We start from the raw sequence: 20,919 nt of genomic DNA on the forward strand, positions 1-20,919 counted from the left end.
GTCCCCTCCATTTTAAAAAAAAAAATTAAGTACAGAAGTTTAGCTTCTGTTTAGTCTTCCAGTTCTTGTGGCGCTTGAATTCTTTTACTATAACCCTCTACAAGAACAGTATACAGCCTTCCAAATACGGTAGCTTCAGGACTCAGAGAAATAGCACTCTCTCCAGTTTCTACATGCAATATGCCTGCAGAAAAAACATGTAATAGCAGTTTTAAACAAAAAAACAATGCACTGCACTGAAAGCTCCTGTATACAGGATTTTCTACTCAGTTTGGTCATCCTGACTTATCATTGTGACATCTGGCTCAGTGACTTACAGTTCTCAGTGTCCTATGTTACAGTCTAATCTACATAAAGCTCTCTTGCGCCGAGGTAGAAGGGTATGTCAGCTTTCTACCATGCCAGTCAGTCAGTCTGCCTCACCTCATCTCTGACAGTGTCTTTACCCTGCCTTGCAGGTTTAAAAACCACCAACCTGTGAACCCCCAATTCCTGAGTTCCCAGACACATGTCTCTGTAGTGTCCACAGAGAGACTGGACACACAGAAATTCATTTCACTGCCTCCAAAAAGACAATGTACACACAAGCCTGTTAGGTTACCTGAGGACTCACTCGATACTTCATTAGAACAGCACAGATATGATTTGTAGTAAAGCTAAGAATAAGTTTACCAATAAAGAATAGAAATTTAAGTGATACTAAGATAAAATTGTTACTAGGTATGATTACAAAATCAAATCCTTTCTAGTGACTAAAGCTTAATTTTAGCAAGTTACAATCTTTGCTTAAGCAGTTCTCAAACCAAGTTACCAGAATCTCTAGCCTGCCAGGCCGGGGGATCCAACTTTCTCAGGCTCAGAGGGTGCGCTTTCCTTTGTCACTTAAGTGACAGATAACTAGAATGTCTTTTTGTTTCCCTTATATTTTCCAGCAGCCATTATTTCGGTCTAAAAAACCAAGAAAACAAACCCCCAGTATGTTCACTAAGCTGCAGCTTGTTAGTTTGGATTGTTTTATTTATTTTACATATAAGTGTACTTTCATTGACCTGTGTCTGTAATCCAGCCAGGCAGACAGATAATACTACATTCCTTTGTGTAAGGATCCACTGGATCCATTCAGTGCCTCCAATCATATACCCAGCACACATACATAACTTTATACCCAAACCACACATACACATAATGATATTCCTGAGCAGACATCACCAGTTTACATAGGATGTAATAATTGGATACATATTGTTACAACTGTGTTGGAGGCAGTGAGTGTGTCAGGCCTGATAAGGGTTACAGTATGGTGTGCCCTCTACCCGTTGGCATGGAGGGGTTTTCACACATCTCAGCTCACACATTGTTTAAGACTGCACTGAGGGAGTATGGACTATCACTACTTGACAAACTAAATTATTTCTTAATATTTAGATTTAGTTGTATCTTTCGTTTGCTGTTCAACTAATACTGAAACCATGCCCTTTCATTAAAGCATTAGATAATTATTTATTTTAGTGACAGAAGAGTCAGGTTTCACTCAAGTCCCATCATAATTAAGTTTAAATATGTAAACAAACAGCTTACCCTTTCTTCACTCTTGCAAAATCAAATGCCATTTGTCTGTAGGAGAATGCTTTTTCATTCAAGTATCTACTGTAACGCCTTATGAAGGTAGACATATCATATCCTGCAATAAAACAAAGTTCCATATTTTGTTAAACTGGACCAGTGTAATTGTTTATAAAGACACTTACCCATTTGCTAAAACTGAAAAACGGCACATGGCAAAATCTACTGAGACTAGAAATAGCCTTACATATGAAAAAGTGACACTTCAAAAACAGGAAGAATTCTCAGTTTTGAAAATTTCATTGAACCCCATCAAATAAAAGTAAAACAAAACAAAAAACAGTTTGTATAAGAATCACTGCTCACTAGCTAAGCAACAGCACAAGCCAGACTAAATGTGGAAGTCGCTCTATTGCTTATACTATATATTAAAAAAATGTTCTGAATCAGTAGATTTAGATGCTTTTGTTACTTGATCTTGTGACCATAACTGAAAACCATTAGCAAGTGTCAGTTATTGAACTATGCGAAAGGCTCAAAAGCATGCCCAAGTTACTATACTTTTGTCCAAACAGTCATCTTGTTAAATTCAAGAGAGTCTGTTCTGACATCTATTACACGCTGCATATTTGTAGCCTGCAGTACTGTCTTAGGTAACAGAATTTATCAGATGAATAGCACCTTCTGTTCCCGCAATTATTTCGGTCTATGGCAGTCTTTGATTATACTTTGGATGATACCTTAGAGAAGCTTTGTAACTGAACATATCTAAAGTAATGAATGTTTAGATGAAAGCCACCTGCATTTCTCATTTCATAGTTTACTCATTTGAAGTCTTGTGGGTATTCTAACTTGCTCCTCTGACAAGCTAAGCAAAATAATTCACGAAAGACAAATAATTAGCACTCTAAAAGTGACTAAAGACTGAGTCCTGTATTTAGCCTTTATAAGTTAGAGGATGACTTACTGCTAACTCTGTAGATATGTAAAAAATGAAAAGTTAGAAATACTGTGCTTTGTGTAATCTACTTTATACCCCTTTAATACTCAGACAGTTCTCCTTTGACAACCTGTAGCACAACAAACACTTTATATCACTGTGTGAGCCAGAATTTCCATTTTCATATAAATCCCCCATGCTAACACTCAGAAATTAATGTATATTTGTAATTTCTGAAGTTTCAGTAAAGCTTAGTTAATGGAATCGTAACATCATGAGGAGGGTAAACCAAGTCAGAATAGTGTGTGTGGTTTTTGTGGGAGGGCAGAATAACTGAGGGAACACTTCGGTTGCAACTCTTCTACCAATCCCTTGTAACCCATTTTTGTAGGAAAGGTGCAGGAAGAACATGGAGCTGTAGCAGCTACTATATATAACCAATAAGAAGGATGCAGCCACAAAACAGTTATGGCATACAGCTACAACTGTGTATGGGAATAGAGGTTACAGCAAGAAACAGCTAGTTTTGGGGTTATAGTCCCAGGTGACTTCTGTTCTAGTTACCCCTTGCCTCAACTACAGAAAGTTCTTCCACCTCTGAGTCATCCAATTCAGATTAGGCACCCAATACCACAGTATCTGAATGCCTTCCAAGACAGGGTTCATCAAGTGAACTCTTGCACTCCTTCCTTGGCAGCAGCTAGAAGTATTCCTTTTTCACTGTGTGCACGGGCGCACAGTTTGTTATTGTTGTGGGAGGCTGTGTTAGAACTGCAATCTTCCTTGCAAGTCTTCCACAAGCACCTGTGTCCTCTGCCTACCCCCCAGGGTTCAGAAAGGGCATCTACTGTCGGCTCCTAGCTCCTCAGCCATCATCTCCCTTGATTGGAGGAGACCTGCCTCTCTCCCCTAGCTGACTGAGGTTTTTCCAGTCTGCACTCTTGCCTGCTTACACTGATACCCACAGCAAGCCAGACTGCCTAAGCAGGCTGCCTTTCCTGCTTTCTCGTCATAGGGCACAGACAGCGTAAATTTTCCACAATCAGAAGTTACCACAACACCCTTTCTTATCAAACCCATTTATTCTTAAATTGAAAGGATCACAGAGGAAACATTTAAAAACAATAATACAGTCTACACACATGCTATTACGAACTCCAGCAAGGGCTCTGGTAGGTGTTCAGTCCTTCAAACCCCAACAAGGAATTTTTCTGTAGTTATGAATTCATAACAGCTGTTAGCTCAGAACAACCACCCCAATGAATATGTAAATCCCTGCTTTATACAGTTCAGGTCTCTGAACTTGGGACCCTGAGAACAGGTAATCAGACAGACAAGTGCCCTCTCCCCAGTGCATAAGCTTCAAAGGGTTGTGTTTCTGCATAAGCAGAGATGGGAAAGTCAGGGGGAAAAGTTTCCTCCTAGATGTTTCTCAGGAAATCCACTTCACACATATTGTCCCCAAAAGATCATCCTTGTCTGCTACAACGTTCAATGTAGTCCTTTGATCATACAGGCCCACAATAATTTGGAATCTTTACATTTAATACAATGAACTCCAAAAGATACTGAACCTTAATTCAATAAGCTTATACAAGGGTATTGCAGTCACAGTCTGTTCCTGAGGAAGTAAAAAAAATGAGGTTGCAGGTCAGTTGCGGAAAGAGCTCCATCCCCCTGCTTGCATGGAGTTTGACTCCTGAAGTTGACAATATCATTGTTCCAGTAGATTATCGTTCTAAAGGAGCAAGAACTCACAACAAAAAGGTGTTTATTGATTGCACTCCCTTTGCATTGGACCAAAATTTATCTGAAGTTTTACATAGAAGAAGCAGTATAATGAATGGAAGACGAAGATGATGTGCTCTTAGCAGCCAGTTCTGCTTAGGAAGCAAACTGCAGTGTTCTGGACCGGCTGGAACTTGGACATTCAGTGCACTCATTTCCAAGTATTGCACACACATTGAGTTGCCATCCCAACTAGGTATCATGGAAGTGTGGGCAACTGTGGACAGGCCATTAACAGACTGTATGGTGCACTGCCTTCTGAGCAACAACAGAAGAATGAGAGCATTTCAGGTAGCTCTGGCTGAGCGTCCAGAAACAGTGAATCTAGAACAATTCCCAGGCCACGTACCAGCTTGACTATTTGAGGATAGACACACATGATGGTTCCTTGCTCTAAATGTTTCCATCTTTCTTTGAGCATCAACTCTGTCTTGTTTGAGTTTGACAATTGCTGTACATCCACTTGCTGATCCTAGATAGCTATTAAGATAGTTGAACAACAGCATTATGTGCATCTGATGAGAGGTATAGATCTGGGTGTCTATGTAGTGTCATGGCTTATGATTTCTTACAGTAAACTCTGTTAAATAAACAGGATGGAGGGATACTACAAAAGCCACAAGAAACTCCACAGGTGAATAGTCTGGTAGAATAGTGGGTGATGCCCTTTCACCTACATACTACCCCAGGTGGAGGGGGTCACATCCAAGTCACTACTTCCACATTAACCTACATACTACCCGAGGTGGAGGGGGTCACATCCAAGTCACTACTTCCACATTAACCCTGGTCCTACCTTGCAGTAACAGAGTAGTATACTGTAGTCATTGACACTGAATGCCATATAGGCGAACAGCAGACACCAATGTGGTCAACTTAAATGTACCCTTCTACACAGCTTACTTTGTCTACTTTAAGATGATGCACATGGGGAGCTGCCAAATGGTGCTGTTTTACTATAGCAATAGGGATAAAGGAGGACACCAACACATTAAAATGAACACTGAAATATTTGCATCTGTTTGTTAAATGATTATTTCAAGACAAAGAACACTGGATTTCTTTGACCTCAAAAGTATCACAATCTAAAGGGTAACAAAATGTAGTAACAAGTTTGTACAGTTATCACTGAAATGTGATAGCACTAGTGATATGTAATAATCATCAATCATCATCATGAGCTCTGTCAAGAGTGTGTGGTTACCCCAGTCTTCATTGCCTTTGTAGGTACATAGTTCTGTGCAGGAAAGATTGTTTTAACTATAGACAGTTGATTGCGCAGCAACTGGTACAGGCACTAAGAAGGTCTTGTAGAAACTCAGATGCCATTGAGCCCTTTAAGAATACAGGAAGTAGTTCACCATCCATATTTTTCAACTGATGATGCTGTGGCAATCCAGTATCTGGTTTATCTATGTGTGATACCCAAATCTTTTTTTCCCCCCAAGATGCACTTGTCATGCTCTTCAAAACGGTCCTCACACGGTGGGAGTTTGGCCAGGGACTTGTTCTTTTTGATAGCTAGACTGAGAAGCAACAATTCATGTCTGTGGGTTTCCTTTTCTTTTTTTTTGCTCTGGTTATACAGTACTAACTTCCTTGCTGCCAAAATTGCAGCTTGTGCATCACTCTCCTCCAATTTGGCAAGATCTCTGAAGTGGTAAGCTCCCTTTATTACGACATTAAACACACATTTCCTTCTCCTTACCAATATTAAGTAGTGATGACACAGTCACATCCTGTTAATGCATGTACAGGAGGAAGCATGTTGCAGGAGTGAGTGTGTCAAATTGCATGCACAGGTATGAATCTACACTTGACAGTTGTGCTAGTAATTGTGCCATTTCAATCCACACAATATCTGTGTTCCATTTTGGAAAGTAGTAAACAGCAAGGACCAAAATATGTGTCTCAGATTACCTAAATTACTATAGTTCCTTTGACACCAAGAGACCCAAAAGCCATACTGGAACATACAGCTTGCAGAAGTAGCCTTGTGACAGCTTCCTCTTGAGTACTAAACAAAAGTCTTGGGCTTCAAACGCCTCTACTGGTGATGGACTTTGCTACTTCACCATTAGAAAAACCTCCACTAAGAAAATGTCTTTACTGGATGTGCTCCTGCACCTATGGGCATTTTGAACCATAGTCACTTGTAAAACTCCTCTAAGATACCCTTGTTGGATGACGTGTTTAGAAGGTTTTCCATGGAGGCACACAAAATCGCCTTGTATTTCTTCCATCAGACATTACATCCTATCCTGCTCTGTCTTTTTGCAGATCTTATTTATTGTTGTCAAAGCTGTCAGAGACTTTGAATACAGAATTAGTTTTGTCACATCCTCTGAGGACCTGCCTTAAGTATATAGCTAATTCATCAAATGTGTGGAATTTGTCTCCACGCATGGCCTCTCTGATGTATACTGTGGTTTCTTTGTTGAATGCTCTTAGCTCATGGATTCTTTCAGTTTGAGCTTCCAGCTGATGTCCTAATTCAGCTTTGTCTGTTCTTCTCATTGTTCCATCAGGATGGGAGAGACACATAGTCCCACAATAGGACTTGTGCCTAAGAACAGTTGCCATTGAAAAATCATCTTCACATCTCACCAATGACAGGGCTCTTCAGAAAAGTTTCTGAACTAATAGCTGCTATGACTGTCCCTTCCTTGCCAGACTTAAAAATTGTTTTCTTGGCTACGTCAGCAAGGTTCTGATGCCAAATTTCTTGACTGGAATGAAGAAACTATGGATCCAATCAGGATCAACTGCACCTCTCAAATTGCTTTATTTGTTTTCTACAGAATCTGCTATTTTGAGTAGAAACTCTTGTACATCTGATGTTACATGCTGTCAGTAGGTAACACTGATAGGAACCTCTAGATGTGATTCAGGGTCAAATGGGTTTGCAAAATTCCTGATGGTATAGCTGGTAAGAGCTGTAACATGCTCTTCATACCTCTTCAGTTTAGTGGCAAGGACTTGTCTGTGGACTCTGTCTTCACTACTTCTTGTTCTTATAGCTTTTTCATATTCAAGTTCTTTTATGAGAGAGTCCACCTGACAAGAGCTAGTTTCTTTGTCAGTCCTACATTCCCACTCTGCCCTTTGAGTCTTTGACAGTTCTGTTCACATGTCACTCCAAATTCCATTGAAAGATCCAGGAAGCTGATGCACAGAAAATTTCATACACTCAGAGGCACTGTACTTCAGGGATATCAAGAATGTAGACTGATATCTACCTGACATAGTTGGGCCAGTTTGCTGTTAAGAACTATTGAAGCATGGCATGTTGGGTGTGTAACTGAAGTTTCCAATCACCGTCTTGTTCTACACAGACATTTAGTAGTACGACTTGGAAAAAATGATTCCATAATTGAATGTAGGAGACAGGGCATACCATGACCACCCTGCCTGACATTCCTCCAACAGCAGCATACGCAGAGTTATAGCATCATCAAGCTTTTTAATAGACATGTTACAAGAAATCAAATACCTTTTGAGTATCAGCCAACATTTGCCAAAGTGCTGGAGCTACATGAGAACCTTTCCCCTGCTCACATCCTTTAACAATGAATAAAGTTTCAGAGCCCTCAGGGTCTCAAATGCTAGAATCAAGCCACGAAGAGAATGGTTAATTGCTTACCAGCAAGCGTTTGATCTGCAATACAAGCTGCATACACATCAGAATCAATAAGAAAGTCTAGCAATGTTGTGTCTCCCCCAGAATATCCCAATATATTAATAGTCTGTCTCTAGAGGAGATATTTCTATTATCTCCTTCATGAATGAGATTTCCATCAGCATGAAGTGGTACAATTCCATTTGGAATGAACACCCCTCCCTGGGACTCTTCCTAGTTTGGTTTTTGCAGCACTAGTGAGGAACCACCATTTTTGCCACATGTTAAACAGTTCCATCATTTTGGGGGATGGGGCGGGGGAAGACTTTCCCATGCAAAGCAAATTAAAAAATATTTTAATACATTGCCATTTGGTAGCTTTGACCAGTATTTAAATTTCAAACACCTTAGTGTTAACAGTAAAAACTCTAGTCATAGCCATGTTGCACTGTTTCTGGAAAGGTGCAAAAAGTGACATTTTGGGTACCACTGTTTTCCCTAGCCTGCAGGCTTATGGCAGTATTTGACAGCTCCACATCATACCTCAATTAAACATATATAAAAAAAGCTTTCAAATGATGTGATGTAAGCATTTGTAGGATGGATACATTAAACTCCAAAAATATGGCCCATCCATTGGTGAACTTAATATGTTTATTTCATATCCTGGCCTGAAACTTCACTGATTGGACAGATGTAGTTCAAAACTGAGAATTTTGAAAAAAGCTATTACTTTTCAATTCGTTAGGAAAGGAAGGTTGATCCCAGGCAATAATTTGCTGCATGTGAAGGACCTTGTGTATTGGGAGAGCTATTGCTGGCTTTAAGGGGGTGGTAGTTCATGCTGCCTTACAGCAAAATCTATGTCAAGAGGGAACTCAAGTGATCCCAGCCATCTTACTAACCACAGGGGTATGGATCATGTTACATGCAATTGCTCCAATTTCCAATGGAGCTTCAAGTATATACTGTGTGTGCAAATTAGCCAAAGACTGGAAAAGAGAAGGAAAATGTATGGTACTACAATCCGTTTATAGTTCCTTTGGTCTGAAGAGGTCACCACAGATTCAGATGTAAACTATCTAATGGAGTAGACCATGTTGTGAAGAAATATCCATGCTAGCCTCCTGGTTATTATGACCATAAAATCAGGGTTTATGACAATGTCATCCTAACAATTTCTGCTGACTACAATTTATTGACTGCAGATGACAGTGGAGGAAAAATCCAGCTAGCAACTAAGATACCTCTTGCCATTCTAACCAACCCATACCCTTCCCTTTCTGAATCCCTGCACTGGATACTGAATATTTTTCCTGCCACTACTACCATTTTCAAATTAAGAATATTCAAGGCAGTGTTTGTGTTCACCAAATTGTTCATGTAGATAAAAGATATCCACCTTCAAGAACTTTCACCATCACTCCCCTATTCATGCATGCGTGCACACACACACACACACACAAAGTATTTGATTCTTTGATTTCTGCTGCACACACCACCTCTTCCAGGAACTAGAAGCAAGGTCCATAAAACTAAATAGCAAAGCTTTCAGCAAAAATGTCCAGAAATATTTTTGGATCCCTAAAAAGAGTCAGTAAGGCCTGACCAGAACAGTCTGAGCAATGGTAAACAGAAATGTTACTTTATACAGCTATGGAAAGCACATCACCCGCTTCCAAAAAGCAAGTGCTGTGTGCATGCCATCCATTAACCATGTGGGCATCCAACACGTAGCGTTCATACCCAAGAACAAATTCTCACATGCAGAAATCAAAACAAAAAGGAAGGGTCTTTACTCTCAATATGGCAGAGATGAGACAAGACTGTGTGTGTATGATAGTTCAATTAAAGGAGTAACACTAAAACAGTAACATTAGGGAAAAAAATTCTAACATTATGCTCTGTTATTCCATTGTCTAGACCTTCTCTGGGTCTTCCTGTTCTCCTCTGGCAGGAGAGAATCCTTTGTACTGGATAGATGTCTTCACTTTGGACTTTGTCCTTTTAACTCTTTAGGCTGAGCCTCTTGGAGATCTGGTTCCAGCTTGAAGGGGAGAAACTTAGGAGTCTACTGTAGTCCCTTGGCCAGTGCTTCCCTCTTTGGTCCAAGTCTTTGTGTGTCCTAAGGCCTACTGTAAATAATAGGCCTTGAAGTTGGAGGCCTATATTCATAAAAGTTTGCTTTCTTCTAAGGAACTGGATTAATATAAAGTACTGTTAAGAATGTGGGAGATAGGAATTCTACAGATTCTGTGTACACCTCTATTACTGTCATGCTGTCTGCTACATAGGACTTAGGTGCAGAGGGTTAACTATGTGATTTTGCTGCCCTGCCAGGAAGGCGGACAATGGGCTAACTCAGTCACTAATACTTAAAACAAATATCAACTTCCACTAGCGTAGATCAGGATTCTGATTGGAGGTGGAAGGTCCCAGCTTGAGGCCTCAGTGGCACTTCAGGTGGAAAAATGAAAGACCTGCGGGGGGGGGGGGGATGTCAGAAGGAGTCAGTGACTGCTTGAGGTCTGTTGCCCCTTCACTCTTGGATGTGGGGGCAATAGGGAGGTAAGTTGCATCTACCTAAGCAGTTAGGTAAGACAACATGCAAATTAGGGTTGCCAACGGTCTAATCACGCAAACCCAAACACCCTTGCCCTTCCCCACCCCTTCTCAGAGGTCCCCCCCTCCCTCTGTTGCTTGCTCTCCCCCACCAGGCTGGGGCTGAGGGGTTCAGCGTGTGGGAGGGGGTTTGGGGTCCAGCTCCAGGAGGGGGCTCAGGGCTGGGGCAGGGTGTTGGTGCTGGCTCCAGCTCAACTTATCTTGAGCAGCTCTCTGCTGGCTGTGCAGTGGGGATAAGGCAGGGTTCCCTGCCTGCCCTGGCCCCATGCTGCTCCCAGAAGCAGCCAGCATGTCCTTGCTGTGCCTGGGGGGTGGGGAGCAGGGGTTTCTGCACACTGCCTGTGCCCCGAGCACTGACCCCACAGCTCCCAGTGGCCGGGAACAGTGGCCAATAGGAGCTGCGGGAGCAGAGCCTGCCTTAGTCCTGCTGCACCGCCAACCAGGAGCCAGCTGAGGTAAGAGGGGACAGGGGGACCCCGTGCGCTGCCCCCTTCGCGTGCTGCTCCTGGAAGTGGCCAGCACATCCCTGCAGCCCCTTGGGGCGGTGGGGCGCCACGGCCTGCAGCTCATGTTGGCCTCCAGAGGGCCATGCCGATTGCTTCCAGGAGTGACGCAGAGCCAGGGCTGGCAGGAAGACTGCCTTCGCCTTGCTGGACTTCCAGCAGCTTAAAATCTCCTGGTTCGGCTTCCTTTGCCTCCAGGAGATAGAGTGCGATTCTGGGAGATTCCCAGCAAAACTGGGAGGGTTGGCAACCCTAACACAAATAGGCCTTGTTGTTGCTGTAATCTCTTCTCTGTTCATTATGCTCATTTAAAATAAAGGATGTATTCAAAGAAACTGTTTTGAGTTACAGCATTTACCTACTGTTCACAAGTCTGAAAGGGAAGTCTATAGTCTGGCCCAGTGAAGTCATGGCAGGATGGGACCAGGAAAAAAGAGCAAGACAAACACAGACTCCCACACTGGCATGTGTGCAGCCATCAACTCTGGACAGATCTCTGCCAGTACAAAGATCTCAGTGGTATACATCAGTGAAGCATAAGACAGCAGAGGTTTGCTCTTAACTGAAAGATGGATTTTGCAAGTATTTGATATTGTGCTATTGTAACACTTTGAAGTATATGTTTCTACTTTAATACGGTAGATTATATTTTTCTACTAGATTGAAGTAAAAACTGGCAGTCTAACATTAGAACAAGGCTAGTATAAAATCAGGACTGGCCTCACTGGAAATGGAGGATTGTGTAAAACTGGCAAGAGCATCAGTTGCAAAATGGGGAGGGGCATGCAAAGAATCATTACTCCAGACTTCGCGTCCTACAACTCAAAAATATATACAAAAGTGGTGCCTCAAGCCTATCCACAGACATGGACCGCAGGCAAAGAAAGGGCTTAGGTTGTTCCTCAGTTTTGATTTTCTAATTTTCATTTGATGAGAGGTGTATATTAAGAGTTACACAAACCCAGACTAAACTCCATGTACTTGTTCATTACTTAAGATGGTTTTATTTAATGCCAGATTTCAGCAGAACTTAGTTTAAGTTTCCTGAACAAACAGATTAGTTTACTAAAATAGTCTTTTGTAGAAAAAATTGAAGTAAGCTTGTGCCATTGCAGTGTTATTGAGATTCTGTAAAACACTACATAAAAGGAGTCAAAATTAATTAAATAAGGACACGTCCCCTAGAGCATTAATAAATACTCTGAATAAAAGCAGGAGAAATGTGTTCATTTTTAATAACCTAATGGATGACGGAAAGAGTTAGAAGCACAGAAGTCTGCAATTATTGCTCGCATGACTGTCAAAGGGAACAGTGGAGACAGTAAAATAGACAGATTGACAAAAGAGAAGGAGGTAGACAACACGTGTACAGATCACTACGGTAAAAAATAAGTCACTCAAAATACCTTTATGAACACTTTGGGCATATAACATATTGGTATCTGTCATTTGTATTTTTAGGAGTCTGACTGGGATTAGTTTAATTCTAACTCCAACTAAATAAATTAGTTTTCCCTTACAATTGTTAGTGCATTTTATACCGACAACTTCATATGAAAATCAATAGTATTTAACGCAGAGAGCGCATCTTCACTGGCAACGTTAAAGGGCTTTTTATATAAGGGCAATACCTCTGTGCTATCAATGACCCCCTGTGATGCCACTGTCTATGCAGCCCCAAACAGCACTGGTCTTCTGTTGCTACATCTCCATGCTTATCAGGTGTAATTAGCATCCCGCATCACCCATAAATCTTTCCACATTTCCCTTTGAGGTACAGAATCTGTGTTTTGGATTTTCTCCAAGCTGAACATTTATTTTCTGCCCATATTTCCATCTTCAGTAGGATTTGCCTCTCCTTCCAATTCAGTATCAGCTGCCACTTTCATTAATGATCTTGAAATAGCAGGTTTCATATCTTTACTAAGATCAGGACCATCACTATAGTATTCCCTGGACAGCTCCCCAAGCTTTATATATTACCCTATGATCACGGGTCTCTGTATATTGTGGTAAAGTTTAAGATACCTCTAAACAAGGAGGACAGTGGTGGGGGTGGGGGAGAACAGAATTTGTCAACATAGAAAGCAGAATTACTCCAAACCAGGCACCAGCAGGAATTCAAACAAATGGAGCTCAAGCATTTAAATATGTTATTCTCTAGCTTTATTCCTTTCCCTGTGTGTGAACCTATAACAAAACTCAAAATACTATTTTTTTTCCTCCTGTATGATGTGTCCTTTTTGGTAAGATCTGAAACATCTTTTTGATGCTAGCAACCACTCCAGCATGTGTGTTTCCTGCACATACTCCTAAAGCCATTCATATAATTCTTTAACAGCTTCCTGCTCTTAAAAAAAGAAGAGGGAATTTATTCCACCCACAGAGAAAACTTTTAGGTTAAAAGACAATACCACATTAAGGAAGCCTCACTACAAAGTTCAGCAATCAATGCAGAATTAGAGTTCCACCACTTTCTCATGCCTACTTGCCATTCCCGCCCCTCGATTGGCCCCTCTGGCCTCCTCAACTTCCTCTTGCCCCCCTCTTCCCTTTCTTGATGTGTAACGATAAGAAAACAAAAGCCTATCTTGAAAGGTACAGAACATCTCCTACAAGTGATGGAGTCCTCCTTATTAGGAATGTTTTAGACTAAATGAGAAGACACATTAGGGAACAATTTCTCATTTAGAGTACTTCCCAGGATGGATAAAATATATATTTATATATAAATAAAACCAGTTGCCACTTTCATCTTTAACTTCCATTACATCCAGTCATAATAAAGAGATATATTAATAGGATAAGATACCCTGCCTTATTCCCATTTGAAAGGTTCTGTTTTGAATCATGAGGTATGGGAACTTCAATTATTCTCCCCCATGAAAATTTTAAGTTCTGCAGAAACTGACCGGCCAGCTGGGAAGTTTTAGAATAGTGCCCCATCTCACTTAGCCTTACAGCTTCATTACATTTACAAAGTGTTGTACCTGTAAAGAAAATGTAAGTTTGTCAAATGAAATACATTTTAGAATGGATTATTCCCATTTTGGCTTCATATGCTCCCTAATTCATACCTTTCAATGAGTCTCTCTACTAATATAGGTTAGCAAGGCCTATGAGATATTAGCAGTATCTTACTGCTAAAGTTTAATACAGACAGGCCACCACATTCTTACCATGTGATCCACTTTTGTCCAAAAAATTGCTGAGATTGAATAGTGTGTTTCTAGATGCCAAATACTGAATAAATCTCTGCAAGACACAAAAATGAAAGTCAATTTCCTCTCCATTCCAGTCCAGATCTGCAAGCAGGTAAAAAAATCAGAGTTGATCAGATGTACATATAAAGGGAAGATTCAGCTGATCTCCTGCTAACTGACCCAAGTCACTCTGACTCAAGTGGATATAGATGGTCAAAGCCACAAAGCCTGGATCCAGATTAGAACTTCCTCAAAACTCAGGACCATGGAGGGAGTTAGAACCTATGTTTTGGCTTGAGCCTTTGGTTGTTCTCCTTAACAGTTTTAATAGCATTCATAAAATGAGACTTAGGCTAATCTACTGTCCTGCCCTTCCTCAAACTGGCCTCCTTCTACAAAAGGTAGAAGACAATTAAGGAGCAGCAAGATCTATTAGTTTGCAAGAGGACAGAACAGAGAATAATGCTATTAAACTGATTATCTCTATTACAGTAGTACCTGCAAGCCCTGCCTGAGGAGATCAGGGTCCTATTGTATTAGGCATTGCCTATATGCCGAGTGCTTCATTTACAGCAAGACAGCAAAAATGGGGAAAGCACATTAGTAACCAACTAAAAAAATTCTGGAATGATAGACAAATGGAGTTGGACTAGGAATTGTGATGCAGCTACACAAGAGACAAGTGCATGGTGCATGCATGTGTGCACACACAGTGGAAGGAGCTAGTGGAATTACTTCTTTCCACATGCAAAGTACAATGGTAAAGAGGCTGAATTCGCTCAAGGAAGTTTTATATTTAAAGAGCCACTAATCTAAAGTCAACACAAACAAGGATTAGGAAAATATGAGCTGAGAAATGCTATTAAATTTGCATACAGTGGAGAAAGAATAATTATTTGTATAGCAGACATTCACTAGGTCAATGGTCTGAAGAGCTGTGGCTATATAATAAATAAAAATGAAATGGGTAATGCCTTGTTAGTATAAAATTCAAGTTTTTAGGCAAAAAAAAGAGAACACACTAACAGAGGTCAGACAGACCTAAATCAGAGAACCAGTCACAGGAGGCATGTAAAAGTGAGGATTCCACAACATTTAGAGTTTTTCCCCCTACGTATTTTTTTTTCCTGAACTTCAGTCATTATGGTCATAAACAAGCATATTAGAAAGTTACAACTTAAATATTCTTTGTAACTTTAATTTCTAATTAAGATGAGGCAGAAGTTAAAGAATGAATGATTACCTGATCTATTATGTTGACAAATTACAATTGCTGGAAGGAAAACCGAACTGCTAGTTCTGTACTTGCTCTTAATATCTCCAGCTTCAATTTAAGTTTGGAAAATAGCAACTGACAAGTGTAGTCCTTTGTTTTCATGAAACACTGAGAGATCAAAACAGTTTTAAAAGGTACTTTTAAATTTTCAATGACCTATCCAGGAATTTCTTCAGGGTAAACACGGTCTTATGAGAGAATTCCATTTGCTTACCTCATTGCCATGAACCATTAGATGATGTGTTGTAACTAAGGCTTTGAAAACCACCACCCAGCTACTATTTGTTGCTCGCTCAAAAAGAGTATCAGCCATTTGAGGAATATTAACATTGGTCTCATTGGTTGCCTGGATCAAATCTATTTAAAAAAAAAAAAGAGGAAAACGGTTACAGTAAGTACAGAAAAGACAAACAGCATCTGGTAGACTAGATTAGAGTAAGAGTTTCAATGAGACTGTGATAACAGATAATATATTGAAACAAGAGTCCAAAGACATTTATCACAGTATCTATCCTCAAGGCTGTGAGAGAGTGTACTGGCCATCCCAACCCAACATTTATTCTTAAAAGGTTATCAAAGAAGTTATACCAATTCAATTTGACGTTATCAAAAACTCCTTTGGACTTAAAGACACGTTTTGGTCTTATATGAAGTAGGTGAGAGGATAGGACCAACTATTGTTGGTTATCTAGTAATACACGCTCTAAGGATAAGTCTACGCTGCAAGTAAAAACCTGTAGTTGGCCCATGCCAGCTGACTTACACATAGGTGCTGACTTTTATTGGTACCACTCGGTGCTCGACCCCCGCTCCTCTGCCCCTGGCCCCGCCCTGACTTGACCCCTGCCCCTCCCATTCCAATCCCTTCCCCAGAGTCCCTGCCCCTATTCCAACTCCTTCCCCAAATCTCCGCCTCAGCCCCACCTTTTCCCCTGAGTGCGCCACATTCCCACTCCTCCCCTATCCCGCCCAGAGCTTGCTAGAACCGTTTGGCAACAGCGAGTGCTGGGAGGTAGGTGGAGGAGCGGGGATGCGGCATGCTCAGGGGAGGAGGTGGAGGCTGAGGAGGAAGTGGTGAGGTGAGGCAGGGCGGGGAGCTTGGCTGCTGGTGGGTGCAGAGCACCCACTAATTTTTCCCTGTGGGCGCCCACAAAGTCAGCGCATATGGGCACACAGGGCTCAAGCTAAGGGGTTGTTTAATTGTATTGTAGGTGTTCGGGCTCAGGCTGGCAGGAGAGTGACAGAGCCCAGGCTCCCGGCTCCCGCCTGAGCCAGAATGTCTACATCACAATTAGCCCGTGTCCTGTGAGCCTGAGTCAGCTAGCACGGGCCAGCCATGGGTGTCTAACTGCAGTGTAGCCCAACCCTAAGAGTCATGCCAGCATGCCTTTGCAGATCTCATCAGGATACCAAAGGCGTATCAGTCAGAACAACATTTTAATGGTCACTTTCTCTGTAGTACACTCTGTAATACCATGTCACTTGAGAATCATATGTGAACCCATGCACTCTGCTTACATAGGCCAGAGAAAGCTTGATATCTTGATAACTTATTTTCAACAGAGGAGTTTCTAGTTCTTGTTGTAAAGCTATCCTTCAAAATGTTCACTGCTGCAGTTATGTCTTCCAGTGTCTCCATAGCTTTTGACAGCAACAAAAGTGGTAAGGATCTCAATTTTTTTGTAAGCCCGTTTCTTAACTTATGAAAGCTTTGACCAGCAGGTACATACACTGAGTTAATTATGGGTGCAAAGCAAACCCTCAAAACCCAGAGGCTTTGGGGTGGAGTGAGGGTGGGGGAAGAGAAGAGGGGGAAGTAGACTACTGTGACAGGGTTGGACCAGATGGCTATAGGAGAGTAATAGAAGGCAGACATATTAGCCCCAGGCTAAGTAGGTCCCTTTTCCCTTGGTAAGGTAACAGGGAAGGTTCCAGAACAATCAGGAACCTTCTGGAGACAATTAAGACAGGCTGATTAGAACACCTGCAGCCAATCAACAAGCTGCTAGAATCAATTAAGGCAGGCTATTCAGGTCACCTGGGTTTTAAAAAGGAGCTCACTTCAGTTTGTGGTGTGCATGTGAGGAGCTGGGAGAAAGAGGCACTAGGAGCTGAGAGTGAGAATGCAGACTGTTGGAGGACTGAGATGTACAAGCATTATCAGACACCAGGAGGAAGGTCCTATGGTGAGGATAAAGAAGGTGTTAGGAGCAGGCCATGGGGAAGTAGCCCAGGGAGTTGTAGCTGTCACTCAGCTGTTCCAGGAGGCACTCTAGTCAGCTGCATTCCACAGAGCCCTGGGCTGGAACCCAGAGTAGAGGGCGGGCCCAGGTTCCCCCCAAATCCTCCGAACTCCTGGTCAGACACAGGAAGAGTCAACCTGGACTGTGAATTCAGAAAAAAACGGCCAATCTGAGGGCTAACGTGAAGCTCCAAGGTGAGCAAATTCACCAATAAGCGTAAGACCCACCAAGGTACAGCAGGAACTTTGTCACACTATATAGAAATATCCGGGTGTGGGGAAGAATAAGGAAAAAAATATGGTTGTGGGATTCTATATCAGATACCCTAAAAGCCAGAAACACAGATACTAAAGTTAGTCTGGTCCAAGGAGAACACGTACAAGGAATTAGAGAACTCTTCCCAGCCACAAGAGATGGGATAGGTTTATTTTCCACTAGGGCATTACTGGTAGACCTAGCCCTCCCCAGATCCATCTGTTGCATTAAGGCAGATATCTGACAATGTTTTGAAATCTTAAATGAAAAAAAAAAAAAGATTACAAAAAGTTCAACCAAGCAGTCTCAGAAATAGGTTTAGCACTACAGCCATAATAAGAACACAAATGGGGCAAATAGTCAATTCTAAAATACCCTCAGCATTAGCAGAACCTTGCCTTGGATGCAGCTGATGGTTACAACAGCAGTCTTTGTCTGATTGGGTCAGTAGGCCCAAGAAACTAAACCTTCGAACACCAGAAGCAGGACCAGGAAGACCTGTACTGAAGTAATGTGAGCAAAAATTCAGTGCTGTCAGTTGCTTTGAATTTGGAAGCAACACTTGTGCCCATGCAGAGGTCCACTGACGTGAGTGAAAAACCACACAGCACTTAAAGAGTTCAAGCATGCAGATCTTAATGGGCCTAAGTTTAGTCCCAACTAGTGACAAGAAAAGGGATGATAGAGCAGAATACGAGAGTTGACAGATCATGATTACTTAGGTTTATCATGTACACAAAAAACTCGCAGTTTCAGAACTAGAAACATTAAAGAGATTTTGATTTATTACTCTAGATAGCAACACCACTGTTTAGAACCTTACATACCTGGTTTTATTTCTTCTTCGAGATGCATCCAAACATTCTACATGTTAACTGCTCTCAGTGTGAGCCCAGGACTTTTTTGACCCATAGTCCAGGACCCTGCCACCCTTACAGCAGAAGTGAAGACTTATCCTCCCATCTTCTCTCAGAACTGTGTCAGTGTGGGTAATAAGAGTTATAGTGCGCTGCACCTCAGGATCAGACCCTATACCCTGCAGCTATTCCTCACCCACAATTTGTAAGGAGCACCAATACATTGCATCAATGATTGGAGTAGTTCAGTCTTCATATCCATTAAACCCCAATTATGTTTGATTAGCTGACATGGCTATTTAGGTCACATCGCAGTTGATTTCTAAAGTGATACAGTACTAATGACCTTCAGTGTGTGTTAAAAGAACACAACATTCCAAAATTTAGACTGCTATTGAATCTAGTTCTGCATGGAACACAGTTTTAATTTACACAAGAGTGACATTTGAGGCATTAGCACAGCCACTAAAGAGCACACTTACGTATTCATAAATACATATACTACTGTACCTGATGTAATACAGGCATTGTTTAATTGTAATGAAAGAGGTGCTGGGGCTCAAGCAAATTTTTTACATTTCTAACTGATGTCGAAAGCCTAGAAGTGCCAGGGCTCAGCAGGACTTGACTACAGGAAGTGAGAGACTTTTGAACGTCAGTACAACACATAAGGCCAATTTCCCAGTAATCTGAGAGCAACTGTGAGCCCTGGATTATACCAGCCTTCCTGGTTGATACTGGAATTATGAACATTAAGGATGTTTGAACCTGAACGTTACCCCATATTTAAATGGATTTGTTAAAGGAAACCTAGGACCCAAATTCAGAGGAGGGTTTACGATTGTGCTAAATGAAGGGGGGGTAAAGCTACCTTTTCTGGACACCCAGCCAGCCAGCTATAAAATCCCTGTTAGTAGCTGTTCTTTACTTGCTTTACCTGGAAAGCGTTAAAAAGCCTATAGGTAAAAGGAAGGGAGTGGGCACCTGACCAAAAGAGCCAATGGAAAGGCTAGAACTTTTTAAAATTGAAACAAAAAACTCCCCTTTTGTCTGGGCTGTTCTCCTGGAGATCAGGGACAGGGGAGGAACTATACTGTAAAAAGAGCTTGTGCCAGGTATGAAAAAAATCAAATCATACCTAGAAACTACTCATTTGAAACCCCAAATATGTAGGAGATTAAGAAATATCTAGGAAGACGCGATTAGGTTTATCTCTTATTTCTGTAAGGCTTGTGGACTCCTCTGTGCTAACCCCCCAATGCTTTTGTTTTGCTTGTAACTATTAAACTGGACCTGAAACAAAAAAACCCAACCATTCTTGATGCTTATTATATTTGCTCTTTTAAAATCTAGCAATAGCCTAAGTTTCAGATGTATTTTCTTTGTTTTTAATAAAATTATCTTTTTTTAAAAAACAGAATTGGGGTTTGTGTGTGTCTTAAGAGGTTTGTGCACATGTTGAATTAGCTGGGAGCAACAGCTGATTTCCTTTGTTTTTCTCTCTCAGCTCTTCCACGGAGGGGGTGGTGAAAGGGCTTGAGAGTACCCCAAGTGTGCCTTCCTGGGTTCCAAAAGGGATTTTTTGTACTTGGATGGGTAGATGCTGCCACCACCCAAGGTCAGAGAAAATCTGTAACCTTGGGAGTTTAATACAAGCTTGGAGTGGCCAGTATTAATTTTTAGAATCTTTGCAAGAATCCTTTTAGACTCCTGCACTCAAATTGCCAGAGTGGGGAATCAGCCTTGACAGCCGTCTTCTAAGAAATACAGTACACAAGAGTGATCTGGAAGATGGTATCCAAAAGCAAATGAAACCACAAGAAACTTGCCTATAAAGGTTTATGAACAACATGCTCATAAGTCACTAGCAGGGCTGGCTCTACTGTTTTTGCCACCCCAAGCGATGGAAAAAAAAACAAACAAAAACAAAAATAAAAAAACCCAAAACTGTTGCCACCGAATTGCCACCCGGGACGGCAAAAGGGAGAAGCTGCCGCCGAACTGCCACCGCAGATGGCAAAATTAAGAAGCTGCTGTCGAATTGCCGCCG

At 41.5% G+C, this 20,919-nt stretch overlaps 1 protein-coding gene across 1 annotated transcript in view; it reads right to left on the bottom strand.

Moving 5' to 3' along the window:
• SNAP91 (synaptosome associated protein 91) overlaps window positions 1-20,919 on the bottom strand; it is a 142,648-nt gene that overhangs the window by 81,687 nt on the left and 40,042 nt on the right. The window contains exons 3-5 of the mRNA XM_073336567.1: window positions 15,729-15,871; window positions 14,215-14,290; window positions 1,579-1,681 (exon numbers count right to left, since the gene is read on the bottom strand). Of these exons, the coding sequence (XP_073192668.1) occupies window positions 1,579-1,681; window positions 14,215-14,290; window positions 15,729-15,871 (322 nt within the window). The remainder of the gene's footprint in view (window positions 1-1,578; window positions 1,682-14,214; window positions 14,291-15,728; window positions 15,872-20,919) is intronic.

This window comes from Lepidochelys kempii, chromosome 3, assembly GCF_965140265.1.
Source record: "Lepidochelys kempii isolate rLepKem1 chromosome 3, rLepKem1.hap2, whole genome shotgun sequence".
In the NCBI taxonomy this organism is placed as follows: Eukaryota; Metazoa; Chordata; order Testudines; family Cheloniidae; genus Lepidochelys; species Lepidochelys kempii.